General features: G+C 34.6%; 1 protein-coding gene across 16 annotated transcripts; it reads left to right on the forward strand.

The window, feature by feature from the left end:
* Nucleotides 1-17,428: 17,428 nt before the first annotated feature.
* On the forward strand, nucleotides 17,429-27,400 carry LOC147393183 (ABC transporter G family member 31-like). 16 transcript variants are annotated; one of them, XM_086456076.1, is made up of 14 exons: nucleotides 17,429-17,856; nucleotides 17,981-18,008; nucleotides 20,459-20,501; nucleotides 20,675-20,875; nucleotides 21,068-21,254; nucleotides 21,336-21,500; nucleotides 22,633-22,716; nucleotides 23,280-23,343; nucleotides 23,430-23,616; nucleotides 23,700-23,787; nucleotides 24,662-25,518; nucleotides 26,071-26,198; nucleotides 26,314-26,415; nucleotides 26,548-26,952. In XM_086456076.1, exons 1-4 carry the CDS (start codon nucleotides 17,628-17,630, stop codon nucleotides 20,843-20,845), a joined length of 471 nt encoding a protein of 156 aa, XP_086312202.1. In that variant the 5' UTR covers nucleotides 17,429-17,627; the 3' UTR covers nucleotides 20,846-20,875; nucleotides 21,068-21,254; nucleotides 21,336-21,500; nucleotides 22,633-22,716; nucleotides 23,280-23,343; nucleotides 23,430-23,616; nucleotides 23,700-23,787; nucleotides 24,662-25,518; nucleotides 26,071-26,198; nucleotides 26,314-26,415; nucleotides 26,548-26,952. The 16 variants fall into 16 exon arrangements, 13 of the variants coding, with proteins under 13 accessions (XP_086312202.1, XP_086312201.1, XP_086312208.1 ...); XM_086456075.1 differs by having other exon boundaries at nucleotides 17,430-17,856; nucleotides 21,031-21,254; XM_086456082.1 differs by lacking the exon at nucleotides 21,068-21,254 and adding an exon at nucleotides 27,064-27,400 and having other exon boundaries at nucleotides 17,438-17,856; nucleotides 26,548-26,693.
* The last annotated feature ends 376 nt before the right edge of the window (nucleotides 27,401-27,776 follow it).

Here is a 27,776-nt window from a genome sequence, read left to right on the forward strand (position 1 = left end):
ATTTCTCCAATTGGGTTCAGACTTTCTCCTATAGTCGAGGAGGAGTGTTTAATTTTCTTTGAAGTCTGATACTTAAATCCTTGACTTGTAAATGATGAGCTTTGACCTTTTTGTTAAATGCACGGGTGACTCTTCTTAAATAAGCTTGCACATGGTATAGGGCTTTAACTCGTTTTCTTCAATCAAGTTTAATTCTTCATACTGCTGACGAACCCAATCTGTTTCTAACAAATGATTTTTCAACAAGACCCTGAGAGACGAAATTTCTATTTCAACTGGCAAGACTGCTTCCATGCCATACACTAAAGAGTAGGGAGTAGCTCCAGTAGAGGATCGAATTGAAATTCGATATGTCCATAGCGTGAATGATAATTTTTCTGACCAATCATGATGTGATTGACACATTTTCCTGATGATAGTCTTGAGACTCTTACTAACTGCTTCAACCGTTCCATTGATCTAAGGACGGTAGGGGGATGATTTGTGCTTCCGGATCTTCAACTTTAAACATAGAGTAATGATTTATGCTTTGAAGTACGACCCATTATCAGAGATCAGTTCAAAAGGTACCCCCATATCGATTGATAATATGTGATTTGAAACTCAAGATGTAGTAAGGATAGTGCTGATACATTTTATAACATCTTCTTTGATTCCATCGATATAGACGAGTATCTATTCCGTGTTGAACAATACCCAAGCTTGTACCTAACATACCCTCATATGATCACACGAACAAGTCTTTTGAAATTTCTGAGTAAATTCATTATCCCCTCGTGTTCCTCTAGGGATAGAAGGGTTTCTATTTGAATCTCTTTAGGAATTATTTTCTGTTTTGAGGTCAATAACCTTTGTTTTCTCGATTAAACGTTGAACCTGACTCTTATCTTCTTGCTCAGGAAAGAAATCTATCCTTGAAGCCAGATTAGTAGTTAATTCGTTAATGCGCTCGAGGTATTCAAATATTTCCTTTAGCCAATCAAATTCAAAAGGGGCGACAGACACCTCTAAGACTCGTCAAACTAACTGACTCAACAGAAAAAGAGTAGACTCGATTTAAAAAAAATATGACATTGAAAAATTGGACTCGAGCTAACTCAAATAACTCATGAAAACTCAATACAACTACCCACAACGGGCTTGATTAGGACTGAGGGCTGAGACATTGCTTATAACCGACAAGACTAAAGTACTATGATCTTCAGGGAATAACTGGGCGATGTTGAGAAATTCTAAAGGATTGATTTGGCGTTGACGTTCGTTCCAACTGACTGGACTAGTAACCATAGCTAGACGATGGACGATTGAGCTTAGGTACAATGAGAACCCTTAAACCTCTTTAAAGGTGAATTTAACCAATTTCAGTGTCACCCCCTTGATAACATTTTAAATGAACCCTGAGATTTTATTGAATTCTGTGCACCAATCCATTAAACAATTCATCCGCTCAATGATTATTCAGAAGGAAATAATTTTATTGCACTCTTGAAAATTATTGGAAATAATGTTTTCATTGAATAAAACTTTCACAAATCTGATTTTTTTTTTTTTTGCAAGTCATTTTCTTTTTAGAAAAACATATTTTGATAATTTTACAAAGTCCATGCAAAAAAATAGATTTTTGGTGAAAAACACATTTCAAAAATTTTTCATGCAAAAATAGATCTTTTGTAAATCATTTTTCCTTCATTTTCTTTTCTTTCGGAAAACATTTTCTTCTGAAAAATATTTTTTCTCTGAAAAATAGTTTGTTATTTGGAAAGCATTTTCTCTTGGAAAATCTTGTTCTTATGGAAAACATTTTCTGGAAAACACTTTTTCTTAGAAAACATTATTTTCTAGAGAATAACACTTTTTTTGGAAAACATTTTTTTTTAAAGAACACTTCTTTTGGAAAACACTTTTTCTGGAAAATACTTTCCCTTCCTAAACCATTTTTGCTCTTTGAAAATTTGATTTTTACTTCGATTTAAATGGTCCGGCCCATAATGATCGTTGGATCGAGATGGACTGGGTCAAGTTTAAAAATGGATTTTTTATTTGGTTGGTGTACCCAATGATACTGTAATTTCAAATCAGGTTAAACAACAAAAAATTTATCCTTGAGGACAAACCCGCACATTCCTAATCTCATCATTCATATACATTCATCTCATCATTCACATGCATTCTGATCTCATCATTCACATGCGTTATGATCTCATCATTCACATCACTCAGATACATTCATCAATCACATGCATTCATTCAATAAACAACTCGGGAACACCCACGATAAGTTCGAGTCGTGACCTATGGGGAAGGTTTCTAAACTCTAAGCTTACTACGTGCAATGCATTTTTATCTGGCCACCCTTGCCCAAGCACACCTATATACATTTCGATACGTGGTGACTTGGTTTGATATACCGTATAGGTGATAATCTAAAATCTCAATTCACTTCTCTGAAGCCAAAAACAACCAGTTTGATTTCCAGTTGAGAGGTGGCGCACAATGTTGAGCAAGGGCCCACTTAAATACCTCTCGTCTAGAATAAACGTAGTCTATCCCCCTCGTACAGTAGGGTACAGCGGGGCAAGATCTTGCTTAGGCACCGGTTTTGACCAAGAAGTGCAATTGATATACTTAGACTATCTTTTATACCTACGGGTACAAGTCAAGAGTTGTAGCTTTCATAAATGGTTTGGCATCCCACAAGGGGACCGACCACATACTAGTACTACGTTGGCAATCGGGACATGTGACTGTGTGGCTTACAATAGGTCAAAGGCTCAGGTCGTTCCAGCCTGGGTGCATCAATATACATCTCAGAATCACTTGATCAGATGGTATCGATGCCCCCAGTTTGATATACCCTAAGGTACGTGACTGGAGTTGTGGTTTTCATGAATGACGTCGCATCTCCGAAGAGACCGGGCCACGCACTAGTGCCACGTTGGCTATATGGGACGTGTAAGTGGATAAAATGGTAAACGTGCATGTGGTGTGTGCAACACAGGGTGGGGTGTGCCCGGGGCCTTTTTCAAACAAATGGGCCCATGGGTCCAATTAAACCAATCACGAATCGCATGAATATTCAATCAACACCATTCTAATCACATAGATGCTTAATCAAGATTAGCAACATTCTAAATACATAATTAGAAAAATAAACATACCAAGCACGTATCCGTATTAGAAACAAGCATTTAATCCGACATTAATTCTTTATGTGTGCCCATCGAGGATTATTTTGGGGTGACCCGAAATAATTCAAAATTTCTAAGGGTATTGAATTGAATTCTTTATGTGTGCCCATCGAGGGTTATTTTGGAGTGACCCGAAATAATTCAAAATTTCTAAGGGTATTGAATTGAGGGAATAATAACGATCGATGAAATAAAGCGGGTATTTTTAAAAAACACAAGTTGAGCCCTAATCAAAAGAAATTCAGGAAAAAAAACTTGAACATATGTTGCTGTTAACAACATTTAAAAAAAAATTGATTGTGTTGTTCCTTGAACTTCCTTTTTTTTTTATTATAAACAAACTTACTGATCTTTACTTTTTTATTTTGATTTTTCTTTTTTGAAACCAATTAATTTCCCTTCTTTAAAAAAAAAAAAAAACAGATTGATTTAAAACCCAATATAGTATTGTGAAGCAAATCATATGTTGCTGGCAACAAATTGAACTCATCCAGCAATATGTCGAAATCGGCTTTGCCATTTTAAAACAGCGGGATAACGTCGAGATCAGCCTATAACATGGGATTTTTCGACGAATTATTCGCCATTTTAGCGCTGTGATGAGAGAAATCTCTTTATGAACTTCTCTATTGGTGATTGGAGACTTTTACTTGAAGAAAACAACGGGATTTAAAAACTCTCCTTGCGCTTGAAATCGAAGTCACACGCTCCCAAATAAGTGAATAACCGATCGGAAAAAGAAAACTTCACAACCGTTACAATCAACACAGTATTCATTTGGGAAAAACCGTGGAGAAGAAAACCAACATCGAACACAGGCGTGCGATCTCCGATCTCCAGCAAATCTCATATCTCACGGAGGATACAACGTCCCTTACCAGTCCATTAATCCATCGTTGATCAATCAATAATCAGGATGAATGCAAAACTCGACCGGTTGATCCTTAAATCGGCCAGGATTAACGAGCCAAGGGGTGAGTTAAAAACCTTTGAGGAGCAAGGTTTTCGAGTCTCTGTTGAGACAGGTAGAACTGAATGAAGAAGACGATGTGTTCTTCACCAAAAACTGATTTAAAAAAAGTTAAAAGCATTTTTCTCTATTAACACCCCATTTAAAACGTTGAATTTAAAAACTTACATTATTTTATACTTGGGGCACACCAACAGGAGCTGCTGTCGGCAGAAGCTCAAGGGAAGAAAAAAAATTATTTTTATTTCTATATGCTGTCAATAGGCAGCATGTCTCACCTATAAAAACATCTAAAAAACGAAAAATAACTAACTAAAAACAAATCATATATCGAACATGTTTCCTTCTTTTTTTTAAAAAAAATCCTTTGTCATCCAAAAATGGATCGACATACCTTAAAAAAAAATCCTTTTTGTCTTATTATTTCATCCTCAATGATCGTTATTTCACCCTCAACAAAGTATCCGTTGAAATTTGGTATTATTTAAAGTCACCCTAAGTGACTCTCGATTGAACCATATATAAGAATACTAATATGCCGGATTAACATATCCAAAATTAAACCGAAGTTAATGATTGGACTCCCAAATATATCAAAATAACAATAAACAAACAAAAAAAATAACTAAAAATTAAATAGAATCAAATAAAAACTAGGTTATTGGCATTGTTCCCATACTTGGGGTTTTTCAAGTTTGGTCCTCAATGTCCCCAGTGGAGTCGCCACTGAAAGCGCCCTCGATCCGCGGGGTGCGCGGATCCGCTTTTGACCCTTGAGGTTTGGGAGTCGCCACCTAGTTATTGTGGTCTAGGAACCAAACTGACTCTAAAATGGATAAACACTAATCTACTACATAAAATCTGAATCCGGGGATCATGTTACGGGGTTGGAAGGTGTTAGGCACCGACCCCGCCCAGCCAATGCCGGTTTCTACTTATTCCAAATATAACTACATCACTAATGACAAAACCTAGATTAAAAAATAATGAAAAACCTTACCTTCGATCTGCAAAAGTACTATTCCCTCAGATCTGGTGAAAACAGCTCCTTGTATCGTACTCCTTACTTTGTTCTGTCTCCGGATCTGATTTCTGATCTCCGAGGCAAGGTATCTCCTTCTTGGATCTGGATGTTTTGAATTTTTTGTGGATTTTTTGGGGTGTTTTTGAAAGGTTTCTAGGTGTTTTTTAGGCTAAAATCGGAGTAGGGGTGTTAGGGAAGGAGTTGGGGCTCCAAAATTAGGGTTTTGGGGAGGTTGTGGAGGCTTCTTCACCTACTTTTTCTAGGGTTTTTTCTTTGATCCAAAAATAGGGTGTGGAGGCTCCTATTTATAAAGTTTTTAGAAGCATTAGGGTTTGATTAGGGTTTCAATTAGGGTTTTGACTTAGTCTTTAGGGTTTTAGGGTTTTGACTTTAGTCTTATGAGATTGACTTGATTAGTTTAGATTAGGGTTTTGATTTAGGATTTTGACCTTAGTCTTATGAGATTGACTTTAATACTTGACTCTAGTCTTACTTAATTGACTTTAATTTTGACTTTAGCCTTATTTGATTGACTTTAATATCTTGACTTTAGTCTTGCTTGATTGACTTTAAATTTTTGGAGAACCCCCCTCTATTATATCTTTGATTCTTTAGACCCCCAAATGGAGGGGTCCTTAAAGAAATATCTTGCGAACCATCAACAATTTTTCTTGAAAGCCTGATTGATCAATTTTTTGGTATAAATTTTATAATTAATTTTATTAATGTTTCACTTTACATTTTTTTATGATTTATTTATTAATTTCGAAAATTTTAATTATTAAAATTGTGAAATTACCGTTTTGCCCTCGGAGAGGATTTTTTACGTTTTAAGTCGTTTTTCAATGTTCCAGGATGTTTTGGAATCAGTTTCTCGTAAGGAATTCAATGAAAAAGTTGATTTTTATCATTTATGAAATTTTTTGTGTGAAATGATCGTGAATTTTATGAGGGGTATTTTCGTAATTTTGTCCTATTTTTTGAAAATTGGTGAAATGATTTATTTGGTTTCGATTTGTTGTTTTATGTGTTTGAATGGGTTTTCCTAAGCGTAATGTAGGCTCTAGGGTTGTTTTGATGTTAGGGGTATTTTGGTAATTTGGTCATTTTTAGTGATTTTTATCGTGAAGCTTCTTTTTGGTTTGCAAGATGATGATTTCTATGTTTCTGGGGTCGTATTTACCTAGCGTAGCGTGGTTTCTAAGTTTTGTCAGTTCGAGATACCTCATCCGGATTTCTGAAACATATCTGGTAACAAAATGAAGCATTGGAATAAACATCAATCATTGGGAACCTTTGCGATCGGGTTGACGAGTTGATTAATCAGGAGAGTGCAAAAATGGGGTGTCTACAATCCGCCATTAAAAAATTAAAATTTTTTTAATATAAAAAATTATATCTAGTAAGTTCTGTTTATCAATTTTTTTAATTGAATATAGCAGCGGATTAGTAAATCCGCCACTAAAAATCAATTTTTTTTTTAATGTAAAAAATTATGTTTAGTGAGTTTTTCTCTTTATCAAATTTTTTTTAAATCGAATAATAGCAGTGGAATACATGTTCCGCAGCTGCAGAGTTAATTTTTCTACCCTTAATGATTTATTACGTCGATTTATAGCAGCAGATTTATAGTTCTGCTGCAGTAGGTGCGTTTTTCTGTAGCGGATAAATTTATCCGCGGCTACACTTAACCATTTCAAACATTTGTTGCAACAGAAAATACAATCCGCCTCTAAAAGTTTCTAAACGAAAATAAAATAGCGCGCGAATTTCCCTCTTCCCTCTCATTTTCAGATGTTTTCCTTCTAAGGGTAAACCATCGGTTTGGAGGAAACCGGCGATCCATGAGCATTTAACCGTTCATGAACTGAGCAAACTTCCAACTTTTTGATGACTAAAGAGTCCAGCTTTTCCTTTCAAGAACATTAGGCCAGGGTTTAAACCTCAGCAGCTAGTCATCCTTCCCGCGCTTAACATCTCTTTGGGCCTTTTGATGGATTGTGAGGAGAGATCCGATTGATTCCTTGGTAGAGATGATTAGGGTTCTTAAGAGAGAGATTTTGTTGTTGGTGGAGATAGAGTGAATCTCTTTGCGCATGAAGATGGCGATCGTCTTAGGGAAATTGAATCCAAGCAACCATTGGTAGAAAGAAGAGGAAATCAGATGGAAAGAGAGATCATCATCATCATCAGAAGGAGGAGTGCAGATAAGAAGAATGTCTGAATCAGACCAAAGATCTCGTTTGTGTTTGATCCAGCTTGAATACAAGGTCCTGAATCTCTTCTTCAATACTTCTAGATTCATTGTTTTTTCTTGTTTATTTTTGTGAGAGAGAGAGACAGAGAGAGAGGGATACGTCATCTCCTCTTTGTTGTCCTTCTTTCTCTTTTGAGAAGGAGATGCAAAAATGAAAAAACTGATCTGCTACTGGCACACCTCCCAGCAATATGAAAACATTAAGGGTTTAACACTAAAAATTGAGTTTCTGCTAGGGGCACACCAACGAGTTAAACCAATAAGTTGTTGTTCATGCTAACAGCATGCTAAAAAACCTTTTTTTTAATTTTTTTTTTTTAACTTTATTTTATGTTTTTTTTTTATATAAAAACATACTGCCAAAGGGCAGATTGACAAAAATACAATAAAAACTTAAAAAAAGTCAAAGGATAGATGGATTCATTAAAAAAAAACTAAAAAAACATCTAAACTAACACTCCGTCCTTAATGAAATCAACCTTTTGAAATTCCAAATTATTTAAGGTTGTTCCGAATATCCTTAGATTGAACCATAAAGAGTGTGCCAAACTAAATATTCAACATAACGATCAATAATAGAGCCAAAAGAAGGATGAACCATAAAAATAAACAGATAAACTAAAATAATAAATAAATGAAAATAAGTAAATAAAAAAAAAAGTCTCTACCGGCAATGCGTCCCATACTTGGGGCTTTTCAAGTCTGATCCTCAATGGTCCCCGCGGAGTCTTCAAGGGTTTAAGCCATTCTAGGATTTCGATCTTGCCATAATCGTCACCATGGAAGTAGACATAGAGACCTCTCCAAGCTATTTTGATCCAGAAGACCTAACCTCAAGAGAGCAGTCCGTCGTTATGGGTAAATCTTTTGTTTCAATCCAATTTTAATTAAACTCTGAATTTGTTACAACAGTTGATTAATTCAATCAAAAATCTAGGTCAAAAAATCTCAATTAAACCCTAATGTGCAGGAAAAGACATTTTGCTTCAAACATTTCGCCTCACCAAGAAAATTCATCTTCGAAGCTCTTCTACCAGTCGTGAGAGTCCATCGGTAAGTTATTCAATTTAGGAAAAGACAGGTCTTCATTTCCTTTTCCTTTTTGTTCACTTTCTTACATTTGCAAAGACTTGTTGCAGTGGTTTGTGATATGTTGAGTGTAAAATTTTCTGTAACTTATAATATCTACATATAAATTCATTTCACCGACTGTTTGGTAGCTTTCCTTCTCTTTATCGAAGCCTTATCACAAAGACTAACCTGCATAATTTTAGCCATGGTTTAAAGTTTTGTTTCGGCTCAAATTGTCTTTGTCAAAACTTATTAGCCAAGATCAGACGAAACATTGAATATTTCAGGTTTGTCTCGCATTGAAGCGAGGGTGGAGAGTTATAGGGTTGAGATTTTTTATTTTTATTTTTTGTGTTGGTTAGTCACTGACTCTTTACGTATGCAAGATTTTTTAAGGAAAAGAAAGTGCCAAATCATCTCATTGAAAAAGTGTTGCCATTATTTTTTCTATTAATAGACGATTTTTTTGTCCTCGTTTTTTCCTTTCCTTTCGTGCTCAAAATTGCAGAAGCAGAGTTACTATTCAGAAAAGGGAGCCTTGTTTTTTTCCCCATTTTCTTAGAAGTTGGCAATACTCTTTTTGCTTGTGTTTGATTTTTTTAGAGTTGTCATGAATGCATGAGGTGGTTGGAAGCCATGCAACCAAGCAATTCCAAATCTCAAGTACAATTACACACAAGGCTCGTGTACATAGAACATCACAGGTTCATGTATGCAAAATATAGATGCAAACTAATACTCAAAAATAATACAGAAACAGTGTTCCTTAAATAAGAAAAGACACAAACAGCAAGTTTTAGGACATTTTTTAATTTTTTTTAACTTGAGGCATGCCTCAGAGATACAAGTTTCATATGACCTTAAAAATGCTAGTTCCAACAATTAGATCCATATTTAAACATAATGTATGCACTTCAAACCTATGTTTTAGAACTTGAATGAGTTGGGCTTGATTGAATATTTTGACTTGTCTGACCAACTGATCAAGTGGACCTGAGTTGGATTAAATTTCCCATCCACCAAGAGAACAAAAAGAGTACAGCACATGATTTTCATGGGGACTAGGACCCACTTTGAGTTAGCTTTGAAATCTCAGCATGTGACCAAATAAAGTAAAGAAAACCCAGCCCCAATGAGGCCCAAGGACGGTTTTGGTTAGTTCGGGCTCAGGTACATCCTAGACTTTGGTTATTTTACACATTTAATACCCCAATTTATAATGCATAATTATATTTTGCTTTTATATAGTTAATTAATAATTAATTGTCAAGAATATCATAATGCTGTATAGTTACACTATCATACATCAATATGTTTTTCGTATGGTTACTTTTCATAGTTTGATGGTTCTCCATCTAACAGTTGAGAAGGGAGAATACTCCTAAGGCTTCTAAAGATTGAAAAATGAGAATAGCAACGTCGATGTTGATATGTAAAATACTTGCTTACATGAACAAACTATTAAGTACAACATGCACACATTATTACTTTTAAAACGTATGAATAAAGTACTAATCTATCCAACTAATTGGTAATATGTGCTTTGCTTATATGAATTATGAAGTATCTAAGATACTTATAATACATCAACTTTTACTATGTATCGAAATAATTCTATCAGATTTTTCACCAAAAGTTTTGAAGGATATGCAAATATCCTGTGAGCAATTTGCTATGCATAGCCAGCCTGTAGCAAGTGAAATCAATTGGTGGATTTCTATTATTCTAGTTGGTAAATTCTTCTGTTTTAGTTGCATCAGCTATAGTCACGCATATTAACAAACTGCACTGTTAAGTGATTTATTATATGTATTATTTCTTCTATAGCAGTTTCAACATCTTATTATGTTTTACCCAACGTTTAGCTTTGCCTTGTCTTACCAGTTTGATCTAAATTGTAAGATAGCTAATATAGTAGGCACTGTCAGTCCTCACAGTTAAATCTGATTCTGAATGGATATCAAGCAGCACATTGTAATATTTCTAATATGTTTCAATGTTTCTCATTTATTGGATTACTTTGAGTTATATGCTTTATCAACCTCTACTCAAACTCGTAGGGGTTAATGGTGTCTGTGATGAGACTATAATAGCAATTTGTTGTGCCTTGTAGAATTATGTTGCAATTAAATGCTCTTTTTGGATGTATGCTTGTCTACCAAAATTATCATTATGATATATAGTTTGATCACAGATCCATCACAAAATCTGCAATTGTAGAGTTTTTTTATGTGTTTTTCTAGCCCAAAATCTGACCTGTACGACTAGTTCTGTTTAGCCTAATTGACGGACTAAGGCTTACGAATTTTAGAAACTAATTTTTGACGGTCTAGGATCGTCGAAATTCTTGATGTTCCCAGATTTGACGGTTTAGAGTTGTCGAATTTCTCTTATCTTTCATTAATTTGACAATTTCGGCCTCTCGAAAAAATAAATTTGACAATGAAAAATTCGACCTCTTGGTCCGTTGAATTTTATGAAATTTGATGGCCTAAGGCCGTCAAATTTGTGATTTTTTCACATTGGGTAAAGAGAGTAAAGTAACATGTTGTGAGTTCCTTGGTTGTAGCTATTACTGGTTATAGAAGGTTCGGCCTTACATTTTGTGTTCGGATCTTTGGAAGGAACTAAAGCCCCAGATTTTTTTTGTATAGGCTGTTGATCGAAGGAAACATACAAATGGTTTCTTTATTTAAAATATATGAAATGTTTTAAGGTCTCAATAATACCATCTTATCATTAAAACAAAAGAAGGAAAATCCCTAGGACCCTTCCTAGATGTTTACACCATTATTTGCTTTGCTTCACACAAGCTACCACTTTATGGAATTAAAAAATCTCTCATTTTTTATCTCCGTCACCTCATATTACTTTGAAAAGTTACAATCGAAGTTCTTTAAGTTGCTAATTTTTTGAAGCCTAGAGATTGTTGTCTTACTTATTGTTGACAAGTAAGGAATACAAGAGATTGTTGTCTTACTTATTGGTTCAGATGGATATCAATATTAATAAGAAGCATGGGACTAGAGCTTGCAATAAATAGGTTGAGAATTCACAAGACATGTTTAGAAAGAGGTGAATTTAAGGGTGCAACTTAGATTGGGCCCAACCTAAAACCTATTGGTCCAGCCCAACGATTGGTTAGGAGTGCATTTGGGTTGGGAAGGTAGTAAAATTCAGGTTGGAGGAGTGGACCTGGCTGGCTCGTACACAATGGATAGAATGGAGATGTCAACCTGTGGCACTACTACCCTATTGGGAAATCTGTTTGTTGGGAGGGTACACATGAACTACCCAACCAAGTTCCATTTTATGCCTCACCAACCATCTTTTGCCCTCAAAGTCATCATGTTAATTTGAATATGATAGTGTCTTTTGACCTCAAAGTCATCATGCCTCACCAACCAAGTTCTCTATCTTGAATGCAAAGCTCCTGTTTTGGGTCCTTAGATTTCGATGATTACAAAGAAAAACCATCTTTGGTTAATTGAGTCTCTATCCAAAAGGAATTGGACTTTTTTTTGTTAACCTTTTTGTTAGGTGGGAAGCAATTATTAAAGGATACTTGCAATCTTATAAAAAGTTTGTGGATTCAATGTTTTGGGGTGATGGTTTTATTCTCTCAAATTCTGTTTATCCTTGTTTAATGGGGGTCTCTAATCCCCCTTTTTTCTAATATAACTCCTAAAAATGAAAAAAGAAAAGAAATTGTCTTAATTGTTGTTCATACTACAGAGCAAATACTATGTGCTTGATGCTTGGGAAAATTTCTAAACTTCCACGCTACGTAACTAGACACACTGTCCACAAACCCGATAGGTTGGCACATCACTAGCATTTATCGCATATGTAGATGATTCTTATAAAGAGTAGTAGTTCAATATAGAGATAACGTATTTTTTATTAGCACCTACATTAAACAATATGTTATATTTGAAGGGCATTGGTTTACATGTGAAAGGATATTGAACATATATAGTTTGGACTTTGATATGGCACCACCAGTGATCTTAAGTCCTCAATTTAACACTAACAAACTAGTGCTACATAGTTATTAGTTACAAACTCAATTCTTTTGTCTATATTGTTTTCTTGTGCCTTGAATATATCAGTTAGGATCTAACTTGACTAGTGCTGCAGGTTGCAAAATTTGGGTCTGTGAAGGTGGAGAAACTCATGGCGATAGAACGATACTCCCATGTCATGCACATCAGCTCCACGGTGAGAGTAATGTCTGCTTCCAATTTTTAATGTTGGTTCAATTTGTAACTATTAACTAATTTGAACTCTGTGAATCTTAGCTACTTAACAAGAGATATTATAAAATTTTGTATAAATGTGAACATGAATCGAGTCTCTAACCACTCATTTACATAAATAGTGATGATAAGGAGGAGAGAAGTTTGAATAATAGTTTCAAATGGATGCACTCGTACCGTTTTTGTACCCATGAAAATCATTGCCCATGAGGCAATATTTTAGAATATCACAAGCACATAATTCTACTCTATCCATGCTTTCTTTCTGTGTTTATTTCAAATTGTAGTAGTATAATAGTGGTTTATGTCCGTTGACATTGCTTTCTCTTTCGCATTACCATATTTATTCTGCATTTCTCAATCTTCAGAGGTGTTTATGGTATGAAAAAGGTGTTTCCATGTAGATAGGCTCAAAGCCCTTAAGGGAAAATTCTATGCCTTTTGTAAGTTACAAGAGGCATTTAAGTAAGCTTATTGAATATTTTGAGGTAAGCCCACATTTTTTTACATGAAAAATCTATAGCTATCATATCATACATAATATTAAACAAGTAAACTTTTAATGATATTGACACTACCAATGCTCTCTATGTTTATCAATTCTTCTATTCATCCAATCAACCACATTAGAAGAGGTCCAGTCCAGTGGAGACCTCATCAATATAAGAATCAAGAGCCATTTGAATACCCCAAAGAACTTCCCACAGTTTCACCAAGGAGGGTATACCCATAGTGCAGAATATGAACTTTCAGAAAAATTCATGAACTTTCTATTAGACCAAGTTCACAAAAAATCTCATGAACTTTCAGAAAATTCATGCAGAATATTACTTTTTAGTTTCAGCATTCTGTGCAGAATTAATTAACTTGTTACTATGGAAACTACCATTCCTTTTTGTCAATATAGTCTTGACTCTTGAATAAAGATGTTAGTTTAAACTATAAACATGTGCAGTTCTTTGGTGATTTACTTATGTATTAGTGCGGGATTAATAAAAGTTAGTGTGGCAATAGTAGCTCTCTTATATTATTTATTTTAAAGTTATCAATCTGTACAGGTTGGAGGACACAGGTTAAATGTATATATATATATATATATATGAAAAAAAATTACAGCAGTGGGTACAAATTCCGTCTTTATATATTGTTTTTGAAGGATATATAATAATTAAAAAAAAAAAAAAAACGTATAACAGCGGATTTTAATATCCGCCGCTATATGTGTTATATTTTTTTTTTTTAAATTTACTTATTGCAGCGGATCTTAATATCCGCCGCTATATGTGTTATATTTTTTTTTTTTTTAAATTGACCTATTGCAGCGGATCTTAATATCCACCGCTATATGTGTTATATATATATATTTTTTAAAATTGACCTATTGTAGCGGATTTTAATATCTGCCACTATATGTATTATATTCTATTTATTAAAAAATTGACCTATTGCAGCGGATCTTAATATCCACTGCTATATGTATTATATTCTATTTGTTAAAAATTCGACCTATTGTAGCGGATATTAATATCCGCCGCTAAAGGTACTACCTGCAACAGCGGAACACATTATCCATTGCTATAGTTAGCGACGGAGGAAACAACGACGGATCTTTGGTTCCGCTGCTCATCGCCTCAATAGCTTTTACCGGCGGAAAAATTACCTTGTAGCGGCGGAAAAATCCGTCGCTGTAGATCAAAAATGTTGTAGTGTTTAAACTATATGTATGCATTATGTATCTAAGTAAGTCTGTGCAAGTGTATGCATGCAAAATGTTTCTAGAGAAACTTATTGTGGACTTACAAATGTAGGGGACCACCTCATGTTGATAGCCTTATTTTGTCAAAAATGATGTTTAAACTACATGGATGATGCTTTTATGGTTTTATCTACATGGAGTGTGTATGGGTGTTCACAAGGAGTTTATTGAACTCCAAGGTAAGGGAATCACCTCATAGAGGATATACTAGCTACTTCATCTTATCATTGTCAAATGATTACACTACATGATAATGAGCAAGATTACACTCCATGTTTGGGTTCTAAAAAGACCCTAGAGGTTCCTATTCACCTTTCCTTTTGATTCCCAATTTATCACATTTTTCGAGTGGGTTTGTCGAGATACTAGGTGAGGTAGAGGCTTAGATTATTTAAGGTTCTAATGTAAATAATAATATAATATAAAATAAATAAATAAATAAAAATAGAGTTGGGGTGGGGAGGTAGAGGTTGGATGCACATGAAGTAAAAAAATTAAAATCAATCATCCTACCTTAGTCTTCTTCTTCTTCTTTGGATCTCCAAGTCTTGTCTTTGAAGTAAGCATGAAATGAAGTTTTGATAGGGTTTTGGGGTCTTAGAGAATTTCCAAGAAGAAAACTGGACAAAATTTTGGGATGAGAGAAAGCTTGTCCTCCTACTTTGTGAACCTCCTCTATTTTATAGGCCTTTGGAGACCTTTAGGAATATAATAGTCAACACATCACAAGTTCAACTTAATTTCACTAAAATCACTCAGAATGACTTTGAATACCCTTGAACAAAGAGGCATTGATGGTCATTTACTTCTAATAAGTCTTACTGATCATGATGATCAAGAGATAAAAGTGCAAATCTCCCTCAAAGTTTCTAGAGAATTCTTTGAGAAATTGAGTTGTCCATGTCATTTTGAAAAGTTTGAATTTCATTAAAAGCTAGTACAAGGGCATGCAATAATCCAAGCATGAATAGACATTAGGGCCAATTTGTATCCCTTAAGTCGTACAACTTGTAGTTAGGAGGGTAATTGCTCTTAAGTTCTAAAGCATTCCCTTTGATGCGTAAAGGCTCCAGACCCTTTGAACGTGATCAAATTACATAGACTCTTTGAGGGATGGCAAATAATTATCCAAAAGAAGAGGATCTTAAGAGTCAATCACCTTAATTTGAGTCTAAACAATTTGAGGTTAATATAGTAATTGACACTTAAAGGGTGATAGGAAATTACCTTTATGGATGCCCCTAATTGCAAGAAAACCTTGGTAAAAAGCCCACATGAAATGATTAGAGGATAGGTAAAGTGGACTATTCACCTTATTTCTCTCAAGACTCGAGTAAAAATGGATAGAAGAAAGGGTTAAGGTGTAAAAACACCTTAATAGAAATTTGTAATGCATGGGGTTGGGATCCCAAAAAATAACAGAACACATTCTAGTCCTTATTTGGGGCAAGGACCTTTGCAATTTGTATTGATCCTTGCCTTAAGTATGGACCAGGCCAACTTTTAAAGGGTCAGTGGGTCACCCACAGCCATGCCTTAGGCACAAACCCTGTTGAATTTGAACTAATCTGAGAGCTTTGGGCCTTTTTGGAATGAACCCCTCTTGGCCTTTTGATAGATTTTTTGGGGCAAGCCTTACCATATAGGTTCTGGGAGCTCTCAAGCTAAATCTAGGCAAATTGGGGTGTCGACAATTGTTTAATCAACTTAGTATAAAGTTCCAGGACTCCAATACTTCTTCTCATAATTCTAATTTTGCAGTGACTTGTTCTTTAATTTCATCAATTAATACCATATCATTCGAAATAACATTTTAAAGAAAATAAATTTATATTCATAGCCGATCCCTAGCATATGGCATAAACAATTGTAATGAAAAACTCATTTGTCTTCTCTCTTCATTTGCTTTCATGCTAGTCACTAATCATATCCCTCTCATAGCTATTGTAGGCAAAAATAATTATCTCATCCCCGGACTCATATCTCGAGGTTTCCCAGATTAAGACTCTTGAACGATCAAGTTAGCAGTAAAATTAAAAGGGCTGAATTAGAACATGAGAAAAAAGTCCTCTATTTACATGTCGATAATAGTATTTATAGATTTTTATGGAGTTCTTCTCATATTGATAACTTCCCTCTTTGAAGATCTTAAGCATCTCCCAATCCTCTGTGGATAACAGTCTTTCCATATTTCTTGTTGCTTCCGTGATGAATCATAGTTCTTTCTTATGCCAATCTCCTTCTAAATTGATCTTACAATCCCATTCTAATTAGGATCTTGTAAATCTTAGGAATTTTTTCATGCTAGGTTTGCTTTTATCTTTCTAATTATGCTATCTTCCTTTTATGGACTGGGTTGTCACATTATGTGAAAATTGAAAAAATTTGATAAGAAAATTCGACGGGCCAAAGCCCACAAATTTTAGAAAATGGATTTTGACAGCCTATGACCATTGAAATTTTTTATGATCCCCAATTTGACGGCTTAAAGCCATCAAATTTCTCCAATACTCCATTAATTTAATAGTTTCAGTATGTCAAAAAAAAATAAAAAAATTTGGCGCATTGGTCCGTCAAATTTTATGAAATTCAATGGTCATGAGCCGTCAAATATAGTTTTTTTCACATTGTGTCAGTCTTGCTAAACCAAGTGCACTTTTGGTACTTATACATGTCACATAGGCTGAATCCCCTTAAGGAGTCTATTAAAGAGAGGAATGGGTGTCTTGGTTGAACCTCTGTCTTGCCGAATGGTTTCTCTTACTTCTAGGATGAAATGCATATCCCTTCCGACTCATCCTTGCCTTGCAAAAGTGACACGTGGAGGTATCTTATTGGTCCATATCATCAAATGTAATTAAGTCCCCACATATATTTTAGTATACTCATTGAAGACTCATTTCTTCTTCAAGACCTACTTAAAAAAATTATCTTTGTACTTTATCATATGTTTGTTCGGATTCATTAAAAGATCATATGAAGATACAAGTACATATCACTACGTGAAAATCCCTAATTTTAAACAGAAAAATTGTTGGGCCTGACCCGTCAAATTTTGATACCCAAATTCCACGGCCTTCGGACCACGTTTCCACTCTCACTATGTCGATCTCACTCTCACTATCTCGATCTCATCTCTCTCTCCGTCTGTGTCTCTCTCTCACTGTCCCTCTTTCTCTCTGTGTCTCTCTCACAGTCATCGATCGATCGACCTCTCCATATCTATCTTTCACAGTCTCTCTCTCTCGATCGATATCGCTCCAAGGTTCTTACGCCTCACACCCACGATTTACCTTCTCTCATTCAACTCAATCTCTCACTCGGCTCTCTGGTATGCTCTCTCTCAATCTCTAGGGTTTTTTGCACCTCACACATAGACTCAATCACCAAGTATGCATCTTCCCTTGTAAGAATCTAGAAATTGATACGAACTCTCCTTCATATTGGATTTTTAGCTCTGGAAGCTCTAGCTAGGGCTAATCGGTATGAACTCTCCTTCCCTCTTCTCTCTGATTTGCATCTCTTGCATTTTATCTTTATGTTTTTTATTTGATTTACTCTTCCAACGATCTGATTCTATAGTCGATCTCTACACCTAATGATAAAGTTATCATTGTTTCAGATTTTTCTTTTAGATTTTTGAATTTTTGGAGGGGTTTGGTGCTTTTATTTTGTCTCTAGTTGTTAATATTGATGATTTTTCAGTTATGTTTCAGTGATTTTTGAGTTGTTGATGGTGATTATCATGAATTTATGGATTTTAAGGGATTTAGAACAGCTGCTCATGATTTTTTGGATTTTGGATACATGATAACTATTATTTCCTTTTAATGGTAATAAAGTTATATAACAGAATATGTAGGCTTTCATGTGATCTAGGGGTGCACATGGTTCGGATTGGTTTGGATTTTGGCAAAATTGGAACCGAACCAAACATGATCGGTTCTACAAATTTGAAACTGAACCAATCCAATTATCCTATAGAACCGAACCAATCCAATCCAATCTTGGTTCGGATTGGTTCGGATCGGTTCTCGGTTCTCATACTTATTGAAGATAGATACATTCTTCCTCAATCCAAACATTCTATCTCCTCCAATCTTCAAACCTTAAAAATAAGTAGGACTTTTTTTAAGCATGGACTTTGGGATAATAAAAAAATTAAAATTTTTCTATATTTCATTTAAAAAATTTGATGCAAATGAGGTTCAATAAGTAGAAAACAGTAGATTTTATAGAAGATGAGATAGAGGATGAGTTCAATAAGTTGAAAATGAAAAAAATTCTCCAAGAAAAATGAAGGGGTTTTGGCTTGAGGTTTAAAATAATGGCATTTAGGACATTTTATGTTATTCTCCTAAATAAATAAGAAATATATTCAAGATCCATTTGAGAAGAATTTAAATTTGTTTACCATTAATTGAAGGCGCCTGAGAGATCGATAGCTCAGATATTTATTGAAGCTTTTTGAATCAGAGAGAAAGAGAGTTCAATCTTCGTTTTTCAATGAGTTGGCGAGGCGGTGAGGTGAGGTGAGTGAGAGAGACGACTGAGATTGAGAACGACGACGGCTAGGATTTTGTTTTCAAAATTCTTCGAACAGGAAGAAGAAAAAAGAAATAAAAAACCGAAATTTTTATTTTTTAAATAAATATATATATATATATATATATATATATATATATATATATATATATATATATATATATATATATATATATATATTGGTTCGGTTTTCGGATTGGTTCGGTTCTATTATATTCTAATCCGGAACCGAACCAAATTAATCGGATTTTTTTTTCTTCGATCCGTACCCGAACCGTGGGTGTGTTTAATCCGAACCAATCCAATCCAAAGCTTCGGATTGGTTCGGATCTCGGATTTACCCAATCCAATGTGCAACCCTAATGTGATCTAATATTTATTGTAAGTTTTCATATAAAAACTCTATATTTAGAAGGGTATAACTCTTAACATATGGTTTATGTTTTGTATATCAAGAAAAGAAAATGAACAAAAGAGAGAAAATCTGAGTCGTCCCTGCGATTCCTTGGATAATTGGCGTTCAAGTTTTTTATTACATGGCTGTAGCATAACTATCCAGCATAGGTTCTAGATAATGATTTTTAGCCTCATTGAGGAGATGTCATTGTGCTTTGTACCAGTATTTTGATTCTCATCGTAAATTTCTTTCTTTTTGTTTGGCAAAACATCTATGTTTATTTTTCTTTTATTATACATGTAGTTTCCTCTATATACATTTTAGACTCCCTTGCAACTATTTTTGTTTTGGTGTTAATAGATTGTAGCTTTGCTCTTTGATTGTGGATGATTTCGAGTGAGTGATTGAAAATGGGGAACTTTGTGTTGGAGTGTCTTTGTAGCTCCAAAAAGCTTAATGCAGGGGATGCATTTATTTTTCTCAAGTTTGTTATGTACTCCACACCCTTCACTTCCTGTGGCACCAAATTCCAATTCATGTCTGATATGGTGTTGTTTGTGGTTTTTAAAGGTGAAAATGGGAAAATGTCAACTCTACCAGAACCATGTTCACCATCTATTTATAAACCAAGGTTTTCATGTTATCTTGTTTCATTTCTTTTCTATCATTGAATTAAAATTTACATGATATCTAACCACGTAGCAGACCCCAAATTTTTTCTAAAAGACTTCGATGATATCTGACCATTTTTACATGTGTCATGGAGTTGAAATTATCTGCTTGGCATGTACCTGTGATACTGAAATGTTTTCAATGTTGAAGTTACATTTGGTCAAGTCCATTTATTTACAATAGAATCATGCAAGATTATTCTCTTTTAATTTGGATGGGGAGATGGTGCATCTATTTTTCTAGATGACACTCCATCTAGCTAATGATCTACTAATTGAGTATTGTCACTCTTTCATTTGCCAAACCTAATGACTACTAGAAAGGCTGCAGAAGCCTTGAAGAAACTTCAAAATGCATACGAGGTACATTTTGTTGTCCACCTTTTAATCTTAGTCGAGTATTTTCTTAAGTTCAGTTTGTCACCATTGAAACAATCTATTGTTGCAGCTGTGAAACAACATTGCTGTCATTGTGACATTGATAAAGCAGAACTTGAATGGAAGCTAGGAATTTGATCTCGATATATTTGTTGTAGGTTGTCAGAGTGCACCATGTGGGACTGCTTCCATTTATTAAAGAAGTAGCTCAGATGAATGACTCTCAACTCAATATTGGATTGGCATGCACTGCTGCATTAGCTGGTGCAGCAGTGCTTAACCATGCAGAAGTCATATCCTTTCTTAAGGACGATGTTGGCAATGAATAATTGGTGCACGTGTCCGAGACAATTTGTCAGGTACAATGGGCTCGTCACAATTTATTGTTATCAGCTAATAAAGTTTATTACTTGTTTTTTATCACTATGCCCTTTTTTTCAGCATTGCGCATTTGCACATAATATCCTAACCAAAAACTTGGAATTTGGCTAATCATTAATCTTTTCATTTAAAGGTTGCTGTAAAATTTAAGAGGTTCAGTTCTTTGACAGAAGTTAAAGACTCAAATCCCTGCAAAACAAGATTTTGACATATGGTAGCTGCATAGGTGGGACCCTTGTTATCAATTCGGGAAAAAAATTGATATGTGAACAATCCGATCTTAGCTTGTTAAAAGAACTGAACATGGGATATGCTTGGTCCAAGTCTAGGGGATCTCTGGAACTCTAAGAACTAGATGTACGAAGCTTTTTTGTTTCCTCTGATTTATAACTTTGGCTATTTATTTGTGATTTCTGATTCCTTGTGGTCTTTTAACAGGCTATCAGAAGAGATGGTTGCTTGTATAGCAGTGGAGGCAATATCAATATTGGGAAAGCTTCACTTGAGAGGATGAAGTATGCTCTTAATTTACTTGATGCAGATTATGTCACCCCGCTAGTACATACGGAACTTTGAAGATAATGCAGCTCGTATGATCCATTTGTAAGTTCTTTCAAGCCTTAGATATATTAGTTACAAAGCTTTTTTATTTATTTATTTTGTTTGATACATTTTATGTAAACTATGTTAGGGACTTCTTTAAATGATGATAGAAGTTAATTAAACACGAAAGAATGACATGTTCAGATTTACCAAAAGTGGAGATATGAAATAACTGAGATGAGAAGAATAAAAATAGTTTCTTAATACTGCTAAAAAAATTTGTTGGAAACTAGACTTACATGCATGTGCATTAAGGATTTTGCATGGCACTTATACTATTGTCCTTTTCATTTGTTGGTTTATGTTGAACTATAGAACATTCTCTTTATAGCATCATTATTTCCCCCAGTCGGCAAGCTGTCACTAAAGTAGTATGATATTAATTTACATGGGGTTTATGTGATCAATGCACAAAACTATGTTCCTGGTAGGGTGTTGGTTGGACAACGAGTATTCAATCTTTACTTAACCGCTGCAAATATAGAGCATAACCTCTAGGTTGGAAACTAGATTCCCTATGATTTCTTTTGAAGAGTTGGAGTTAAAATTAGTTTACTTGAGTTGTTTGGAGTAAAAACATTTTTATATGTTTTTCAATCATATAGTTGTTCTAAATGTATTCATTTAAATAGTATGTGTCAATCATTGTCCAGCATTGTTAAACTCATTTTTATTTAAAATCCTTGATTTGAGTTTCAACCATTTAAATTAAAATTTCCTTCAGTAAAATCTGTGATCGCAACCTTATGATTAGAATGGTCTGCCGCTAGCTACTAATATGATGAAGTACAAGGTGAAAAAACCACTTGAATGTTTGGTCTCATTGAGGATGAGGATAAAATGTCAACAGGGTCATGAGCTTTTATGTCACACGATGTAGAACAGGATAAAATAGTTGTTTTCGTTTTGTTTCCCTTTTGTTTGATGATGATAGAACAGGTTTCTGGAAGCTATATCTAGAAGCTTAAATGGTATAACACTACAGGAAATTGTTTCTACAGCAACAAGTTGCAGCGATGACCACACATAAACCGTCATTATATCCATCTTTTAGTGATGGAAAAATGTGACCGTCACTGCATGAGTGTTTTTAAATTTCTAGTTATTAATCCTTTCTACTTCATCTCTTCAGGTAATTGCAGACATACTTTCTTTTATCTTCCTTTGCGTTGCTGACGGTTTGGGTCTTGAGGAGGGCCGATAATGTCTAAAGAAGGTATATAAATTTGTTGTCCTTCAAGATAGTTGTTTTATGAGTAGCTTTAAAAGTTTGGGGGAGTCATTTATTTTTGTTCATTGCATGTTAAGTCTTAAGATTCTTTACTATTGGTTTGCCAATATCGATTTTAGTAGTTTTGTTAAATTGATGTGTGAAAATAGAACATCTGTGATATAAATTTATATTTTAATGAAATGCTTAGTACCCTTGTCTTGAAGTTGTTTGTTAAATATGAAATGCTTAGTACCCTTGTCTTCTAGGAAGGATAAAAAATGAAGAGTTGTATCCTAATTCTCTGTACCAATGTCCATATCTTTTGTGATGTTTACTCATTTTGTCAAAAATTTCTGAAGAAATGTGGCAAATAAAAATTAAAAAAAAAAAACTGTTAGACATTATTAGCAGCAATTCTGGACAGATAAAAAATAAAAATAAATAAATAGATAAAAATAATTTTTTTCTTACTTCTAGTAAGTAGTAATGTAGAACAGAACCTTGTTGGGCTATAGTTCTAGTACAACATATATAATCTAAAGCTATGTTGCTCATCTTTATGGTAGGGGCTGATTGAAAGTAGTTTCAATGAGTATCCCAGATGAAAATGACACCGCATTCAAGATTGAGGTCTGAGATTTAAATATGTTTATCGCTTTATATTAGTGGGATGGGATTTTCTTTTATTCTAATTTTGGTCGCTCTTTAATTATCAGGGAAAGAATAGTGCAATAACAGTATGTTAGCTTGATTATGGTTATGGGAGCTCTTTATTCTGCGTGCTTATTTCTCGGAGTCAATAATTCTTCTTCAGTACAACCAGTTATCTCTATTGAGAGGACTGTTAACTATAGGGAAAAAGCAGCTGGGATGTACTCCCCATTTCCCTATGCAGCGGCCCAGGTAAGAGTTTTGGTGTTGGGTAGTGCTTTTGGTCCTGTTGTTATTCCTTTTAAAGAATCAGATAATAATTTTCTCGTCAACAGGGTCTTGTCGAGATTCCATACATCGCCATACAAACAATACTATATGGTGTCATCACATTCTTCATGATCAACTTCAAAAAAACAATAGGTAATACTTTACACATTCATGTTGAAGTTGCTGGTTGTTTGGGACCGAATTCTGTCCAGTCGTTCTCTTCCTTAATTGTTTTTAAGTAGATTGTATCAATTTACCCAAAGTTCAGCATTCCTTTTTTTATCAAATAATTAGTTCACAAACTTTTTTCCAAATCACGCATTCATATAATTTAGATGGTTTTAGTGTTTTGACACATTGCAAAGCATCTTCGAGGTCGTGGGTTCAAGTCCAACTTACCCATTTAAAAATATATATATCTCAACCTCACGGGTTGATTCCTGTTATTTGAGAATGTTGCATAAAGCGAAAATGCCTTACTCTTATATAAATTGCTAGATATTACTCTCCTTATGTTAGAGATGGATGGAGCAAGGAGGCTTCATGTATTCTATCAGCCGATGGAAGTAGAAAACAGAAAGTAATGAGTAGGTGTAGATTTAGCCCAACTCTTTAATTTTATGGTAATCATTTTTAAGTGAAATCCTTGTATTCATTTCCTAGCAAGGGCTTTGAACAATCTCATAGTCATCTTCCACTTCTTACTTGTCAACAAAAAGAAGAAAAAAACCCATCTTCCACCGCGTCCTGTATCATAACCTTGTTATTTTACGATAAGCCTCTTATTATTATTGTTGTTATTTTGATTTTGATTTTTGATTGGTAATTCTTTTTTTAATGAGATAAGTAACTTGGTGATGGTGGGTGTTGAACCCAGGTCTATGTATCATTACCCATAGTAGGCTTTTTTTATGTTATTTCAAACCATTATGAAATTATTGTGAGGTAATTTAATTTCAATATCATTCTAGATTCTGATGGGGTCGTTGGCAATAGATAATCTTGTCATTTCTTTTGCTCCTTTCAGGATGGATTTATTTTGCTAGGCCTTTACTGAGATTTGCAACTTCTGAGGAGACTTCTAATGGTGTAAATGAGCAGTATAAAGAAGCATCTGATGGAGTGATTACTATGGAAAAGAGTCCCACTGATGAACAAAACGTACCTTATGAAGAAAAGAGTCACTGATGAACAAAACTTACCTTATAAAGCAATACCTACAGAAGAAGTACCAAAATCAGAAACTCTCATGGGTGAAGAAATGCAGGCCTTTGAATTTCTGGAGAAGCTCAACATAAAGGCTTTGCTCAATCTTTTCATTCTTAAAAGCATACCATTATTTCTTGTCAATGATTGTGGTTCTCATTGTGCCCCATTTATTTATTTTCTTTGCTATTACAGGATCCACAGAACTCCAGCCGTAACCGTGGCTTTGCTTTCATCGAGTATTATAACCATGCATGTGCTGAATATTTGAGGCAAAAGATGTCAAACGCTAAATTCAAGCTAGATAATAGTGCTCCAATCGTGTGCTGGGCTGACCCTAAAATTGCAGACTCTGCTTCTACTTCACAGGTTTTTTTTCCTTTCGTTCTTTCTTTCATTTGTTTCTACTGTGCATTAGTCTTAAAACAAGGGTTGCTAACCACTTAATGATCTCTCCACGTGGATGTTAAAACAGTAGCTGTCAATGAAAGTGTTTGCTATTTATCAAACACTGACATTGAATTATTTTTTCAATTGGACGTCACTCTTGCTTTGGAGACTTGAGTGGGTTTTCCGACTAATTGAAAGATTTTTAGGAATGACGGGAAACAGAATCTCATCTCCTGCTGATGCACTATACATTGGTCTTGGGACTCATTATGTGCCATCGGTCTACAGGTATGATAATTCCAACAGTTTGGATCCATATTTAGGCTTGGTAAGTATTTTAGGCCAGTAGGCAAGGGTTCTTGCGTCAAACCAGACGGGTTCAAGCAAAGAAGTTAGTCGAGAAATGTAGGATTCATTTTGTTACTTGGAATCTGGGGGCTTTAATAGGTAAGAGCTTATAGTTAGGGGATACTTGAAAGGAAGGAAAATTAACTTAGCTTGTTCACAGGAGCCAAAGTCGAAAGGGACAAAAGCTAATGGAATTGATGCCTACAAACTCTAATACACGGGAAAAGTTAGAAATAGAAATATTAAGTATAAAAGCAGGTATAAATTTAAAGGATAGTTGTAGGTATTAGTATAATAAGTGATTGGCTATTAGCTATTAATTTAATAGAAAGGAAAGAGAATTAACATGGTATTTATAAACCCCCGAGCTTTTGTGTTTATGAATTCTGGGTTGGTTTTTCAGGAGAAAATATTAGGCAACACTTCTAGGAAGAAATGGATGCATGATGTACGTTATTCTGTCTTTCATCTTGATTGTATTTCTTTTTGCAGTGGCCGAATGGGCTAATGTTGCACTTATAGGTCTTGAAAATGGCGCTCCTTTTTCGTTATGCTTAACATAAAAGCATTTCTCTAGAGTTGCATCTGCACGAGGGGAGAATGGCAGTGATTTATCTAAAGTGAGTTTCTAGTTACTGTTTTGGCTTTATCATAGTTGGATTGTAGTCTGCTTTCAAGTCTCATATATTTTAATAATCTGACTATTATCTTCTTCCTTTAATTGACTGTATCCAGTTAAGTAGTGTAATGAAATCTGAATATCGAATTGCTCTAAGGTCTTCACTTCGAAATGATTTTGCACAAGGGGTCCGAGCAGTATTGGTGGACAAGGACCAGGTTTTATTTTCGATCCCATAAAAATTATTGATGGTATCATAGGTGACTCTTTTATGCAAGCATATATATATATTATTTTATCTATTATTTTTTTTGTGTGTTATTTATTCTTGGATTGGATTACGTGGACAGCTACAACCGCAGGTGCAGCCGTCACCCACAATGTATTCGGTGCCAGTGGCCTATAGTGCTGAAAGAAATGGGGACAGAACTTCAAGTAATATTGCTGCCTCTGCCACACTGGAAGCTGTTCATCCTCAGACCTGATGGGATTACAGGTTAAGGGCTGTCCTTTTTTCCTTATTTTGAAATGCTCTTAGAAAGGGGATTTCCTTGACCTGCTCATGTATTTCTATTGGTAGCTGTTTTGTACCCTTCTAAAGGCCTATAAGTAGAGACCATAGACTGGATTAAGGAGGTTTGACTGGTCACATTGATATACTTCTTAACAGAATTTAGTAGTGTTAGAATTAGAAACGAGAGATACTTTATCTCATTGGTTTTTAAGAGAAAATGCAGCACTGATTCTTATTCTCTTATTGGTTTTTTGTTTTATGCAAAGATCAAGATGCATTAGTAAGTATAGGTGTTGATATTGCATTGAATGTGGTTGGAAATTTGTACCATTTAAATCTTGTTCATTTGTAGGTGTTCTAGCGTGGAAATTATTGAGGTCTATTATTGGGTTGGCCGTGAGTTGAGTACTAATGCAGATTGTGTTTTTTGTTGCCGCGATGGGAGAAGTTTGGTTAATGGGTGTGTTCTTGGCAGATTCTAATTGAAGACAAGGGGTATTTGGGTCTTCTCATGTTGCAAGTTGGGGTCTAGGTATGAAAGGCATCACGACCATTTGTTTCTGATTGTGTTTTATTTCCAAGCAACTATGTGACTCAATTTCATTTGTTAGTGTTCAATTGCTTCTATTAGAGCTTGTTAAATAATGAAATTTCAATTTATAATATGAATTTTGAGTTGTTTAGCTTAATTTGGAGCTTGTTTTATGATTTTTCTTTTGTTTTTTTATTTTTCTGATTTTTTTATTATTATTTCGTTTATTGTGATTGGTGAATTAGAGGATCGTGCTATTGTTTGTTAAACCTCCAAATTCGACGGTCATACTCTATGGAATTTTTTTTGTTTTTTTTTTAAGTTAATTCTCTAAAAATTTGATAATCCATGGCCGTCAAAAAAAAAATTCTACAAGAAAATATTTGACGGGCATGAAATTTGACAGGCTAAGACTGTCAAATATGGGCTTTTTTCGCATAGTGTATAAGAATTCCTTTTTTCAAATAATTAATTTTTTATTTTTTTTGAAACTTTTTTTCTCAGCAATCATACAAAAACCTACTGTGGAACTT

The sequence above is a fragment of the Akebia trifoliata genome, chromosome 10, assembly GCF_017979445.1.
Source record: "Akebia trifoliata isolate Shusen 1 chromosome 10, ASM1797944v1, whole genome shotgun sequence".
Taxonomy (NCBI): Eukaryota; Viridiplantae; Streptophyta; class Magnoliopsida; order Ranunculales; family Lardizabalaceae; genus Akebia; species Akebia trifoliata.

Coding starts and splice junctions, on each gene's coding strand:
- LOC147393183 (XM_086456076.1), top strand. CDS start 17,628: ATGTCGATCTCACTCTCACTATCTCGATCTCATCTCTCTCTCCGTCTG. Junction 17,857..17,980: donor ATCTCTCACTCGGCTCTCTG/GTATGCTCTCTC, acceptor TTGGATTTTTAG/CTCTGGAAGCTCTAGCTAGG. Junction 18,009..20,458: donor GCTCTAGCTAGGGCTAATCG/GTATGAACTCTC, acceptor AATGACTACTAG/AAAGGCTGCAGAAGCCTTGA.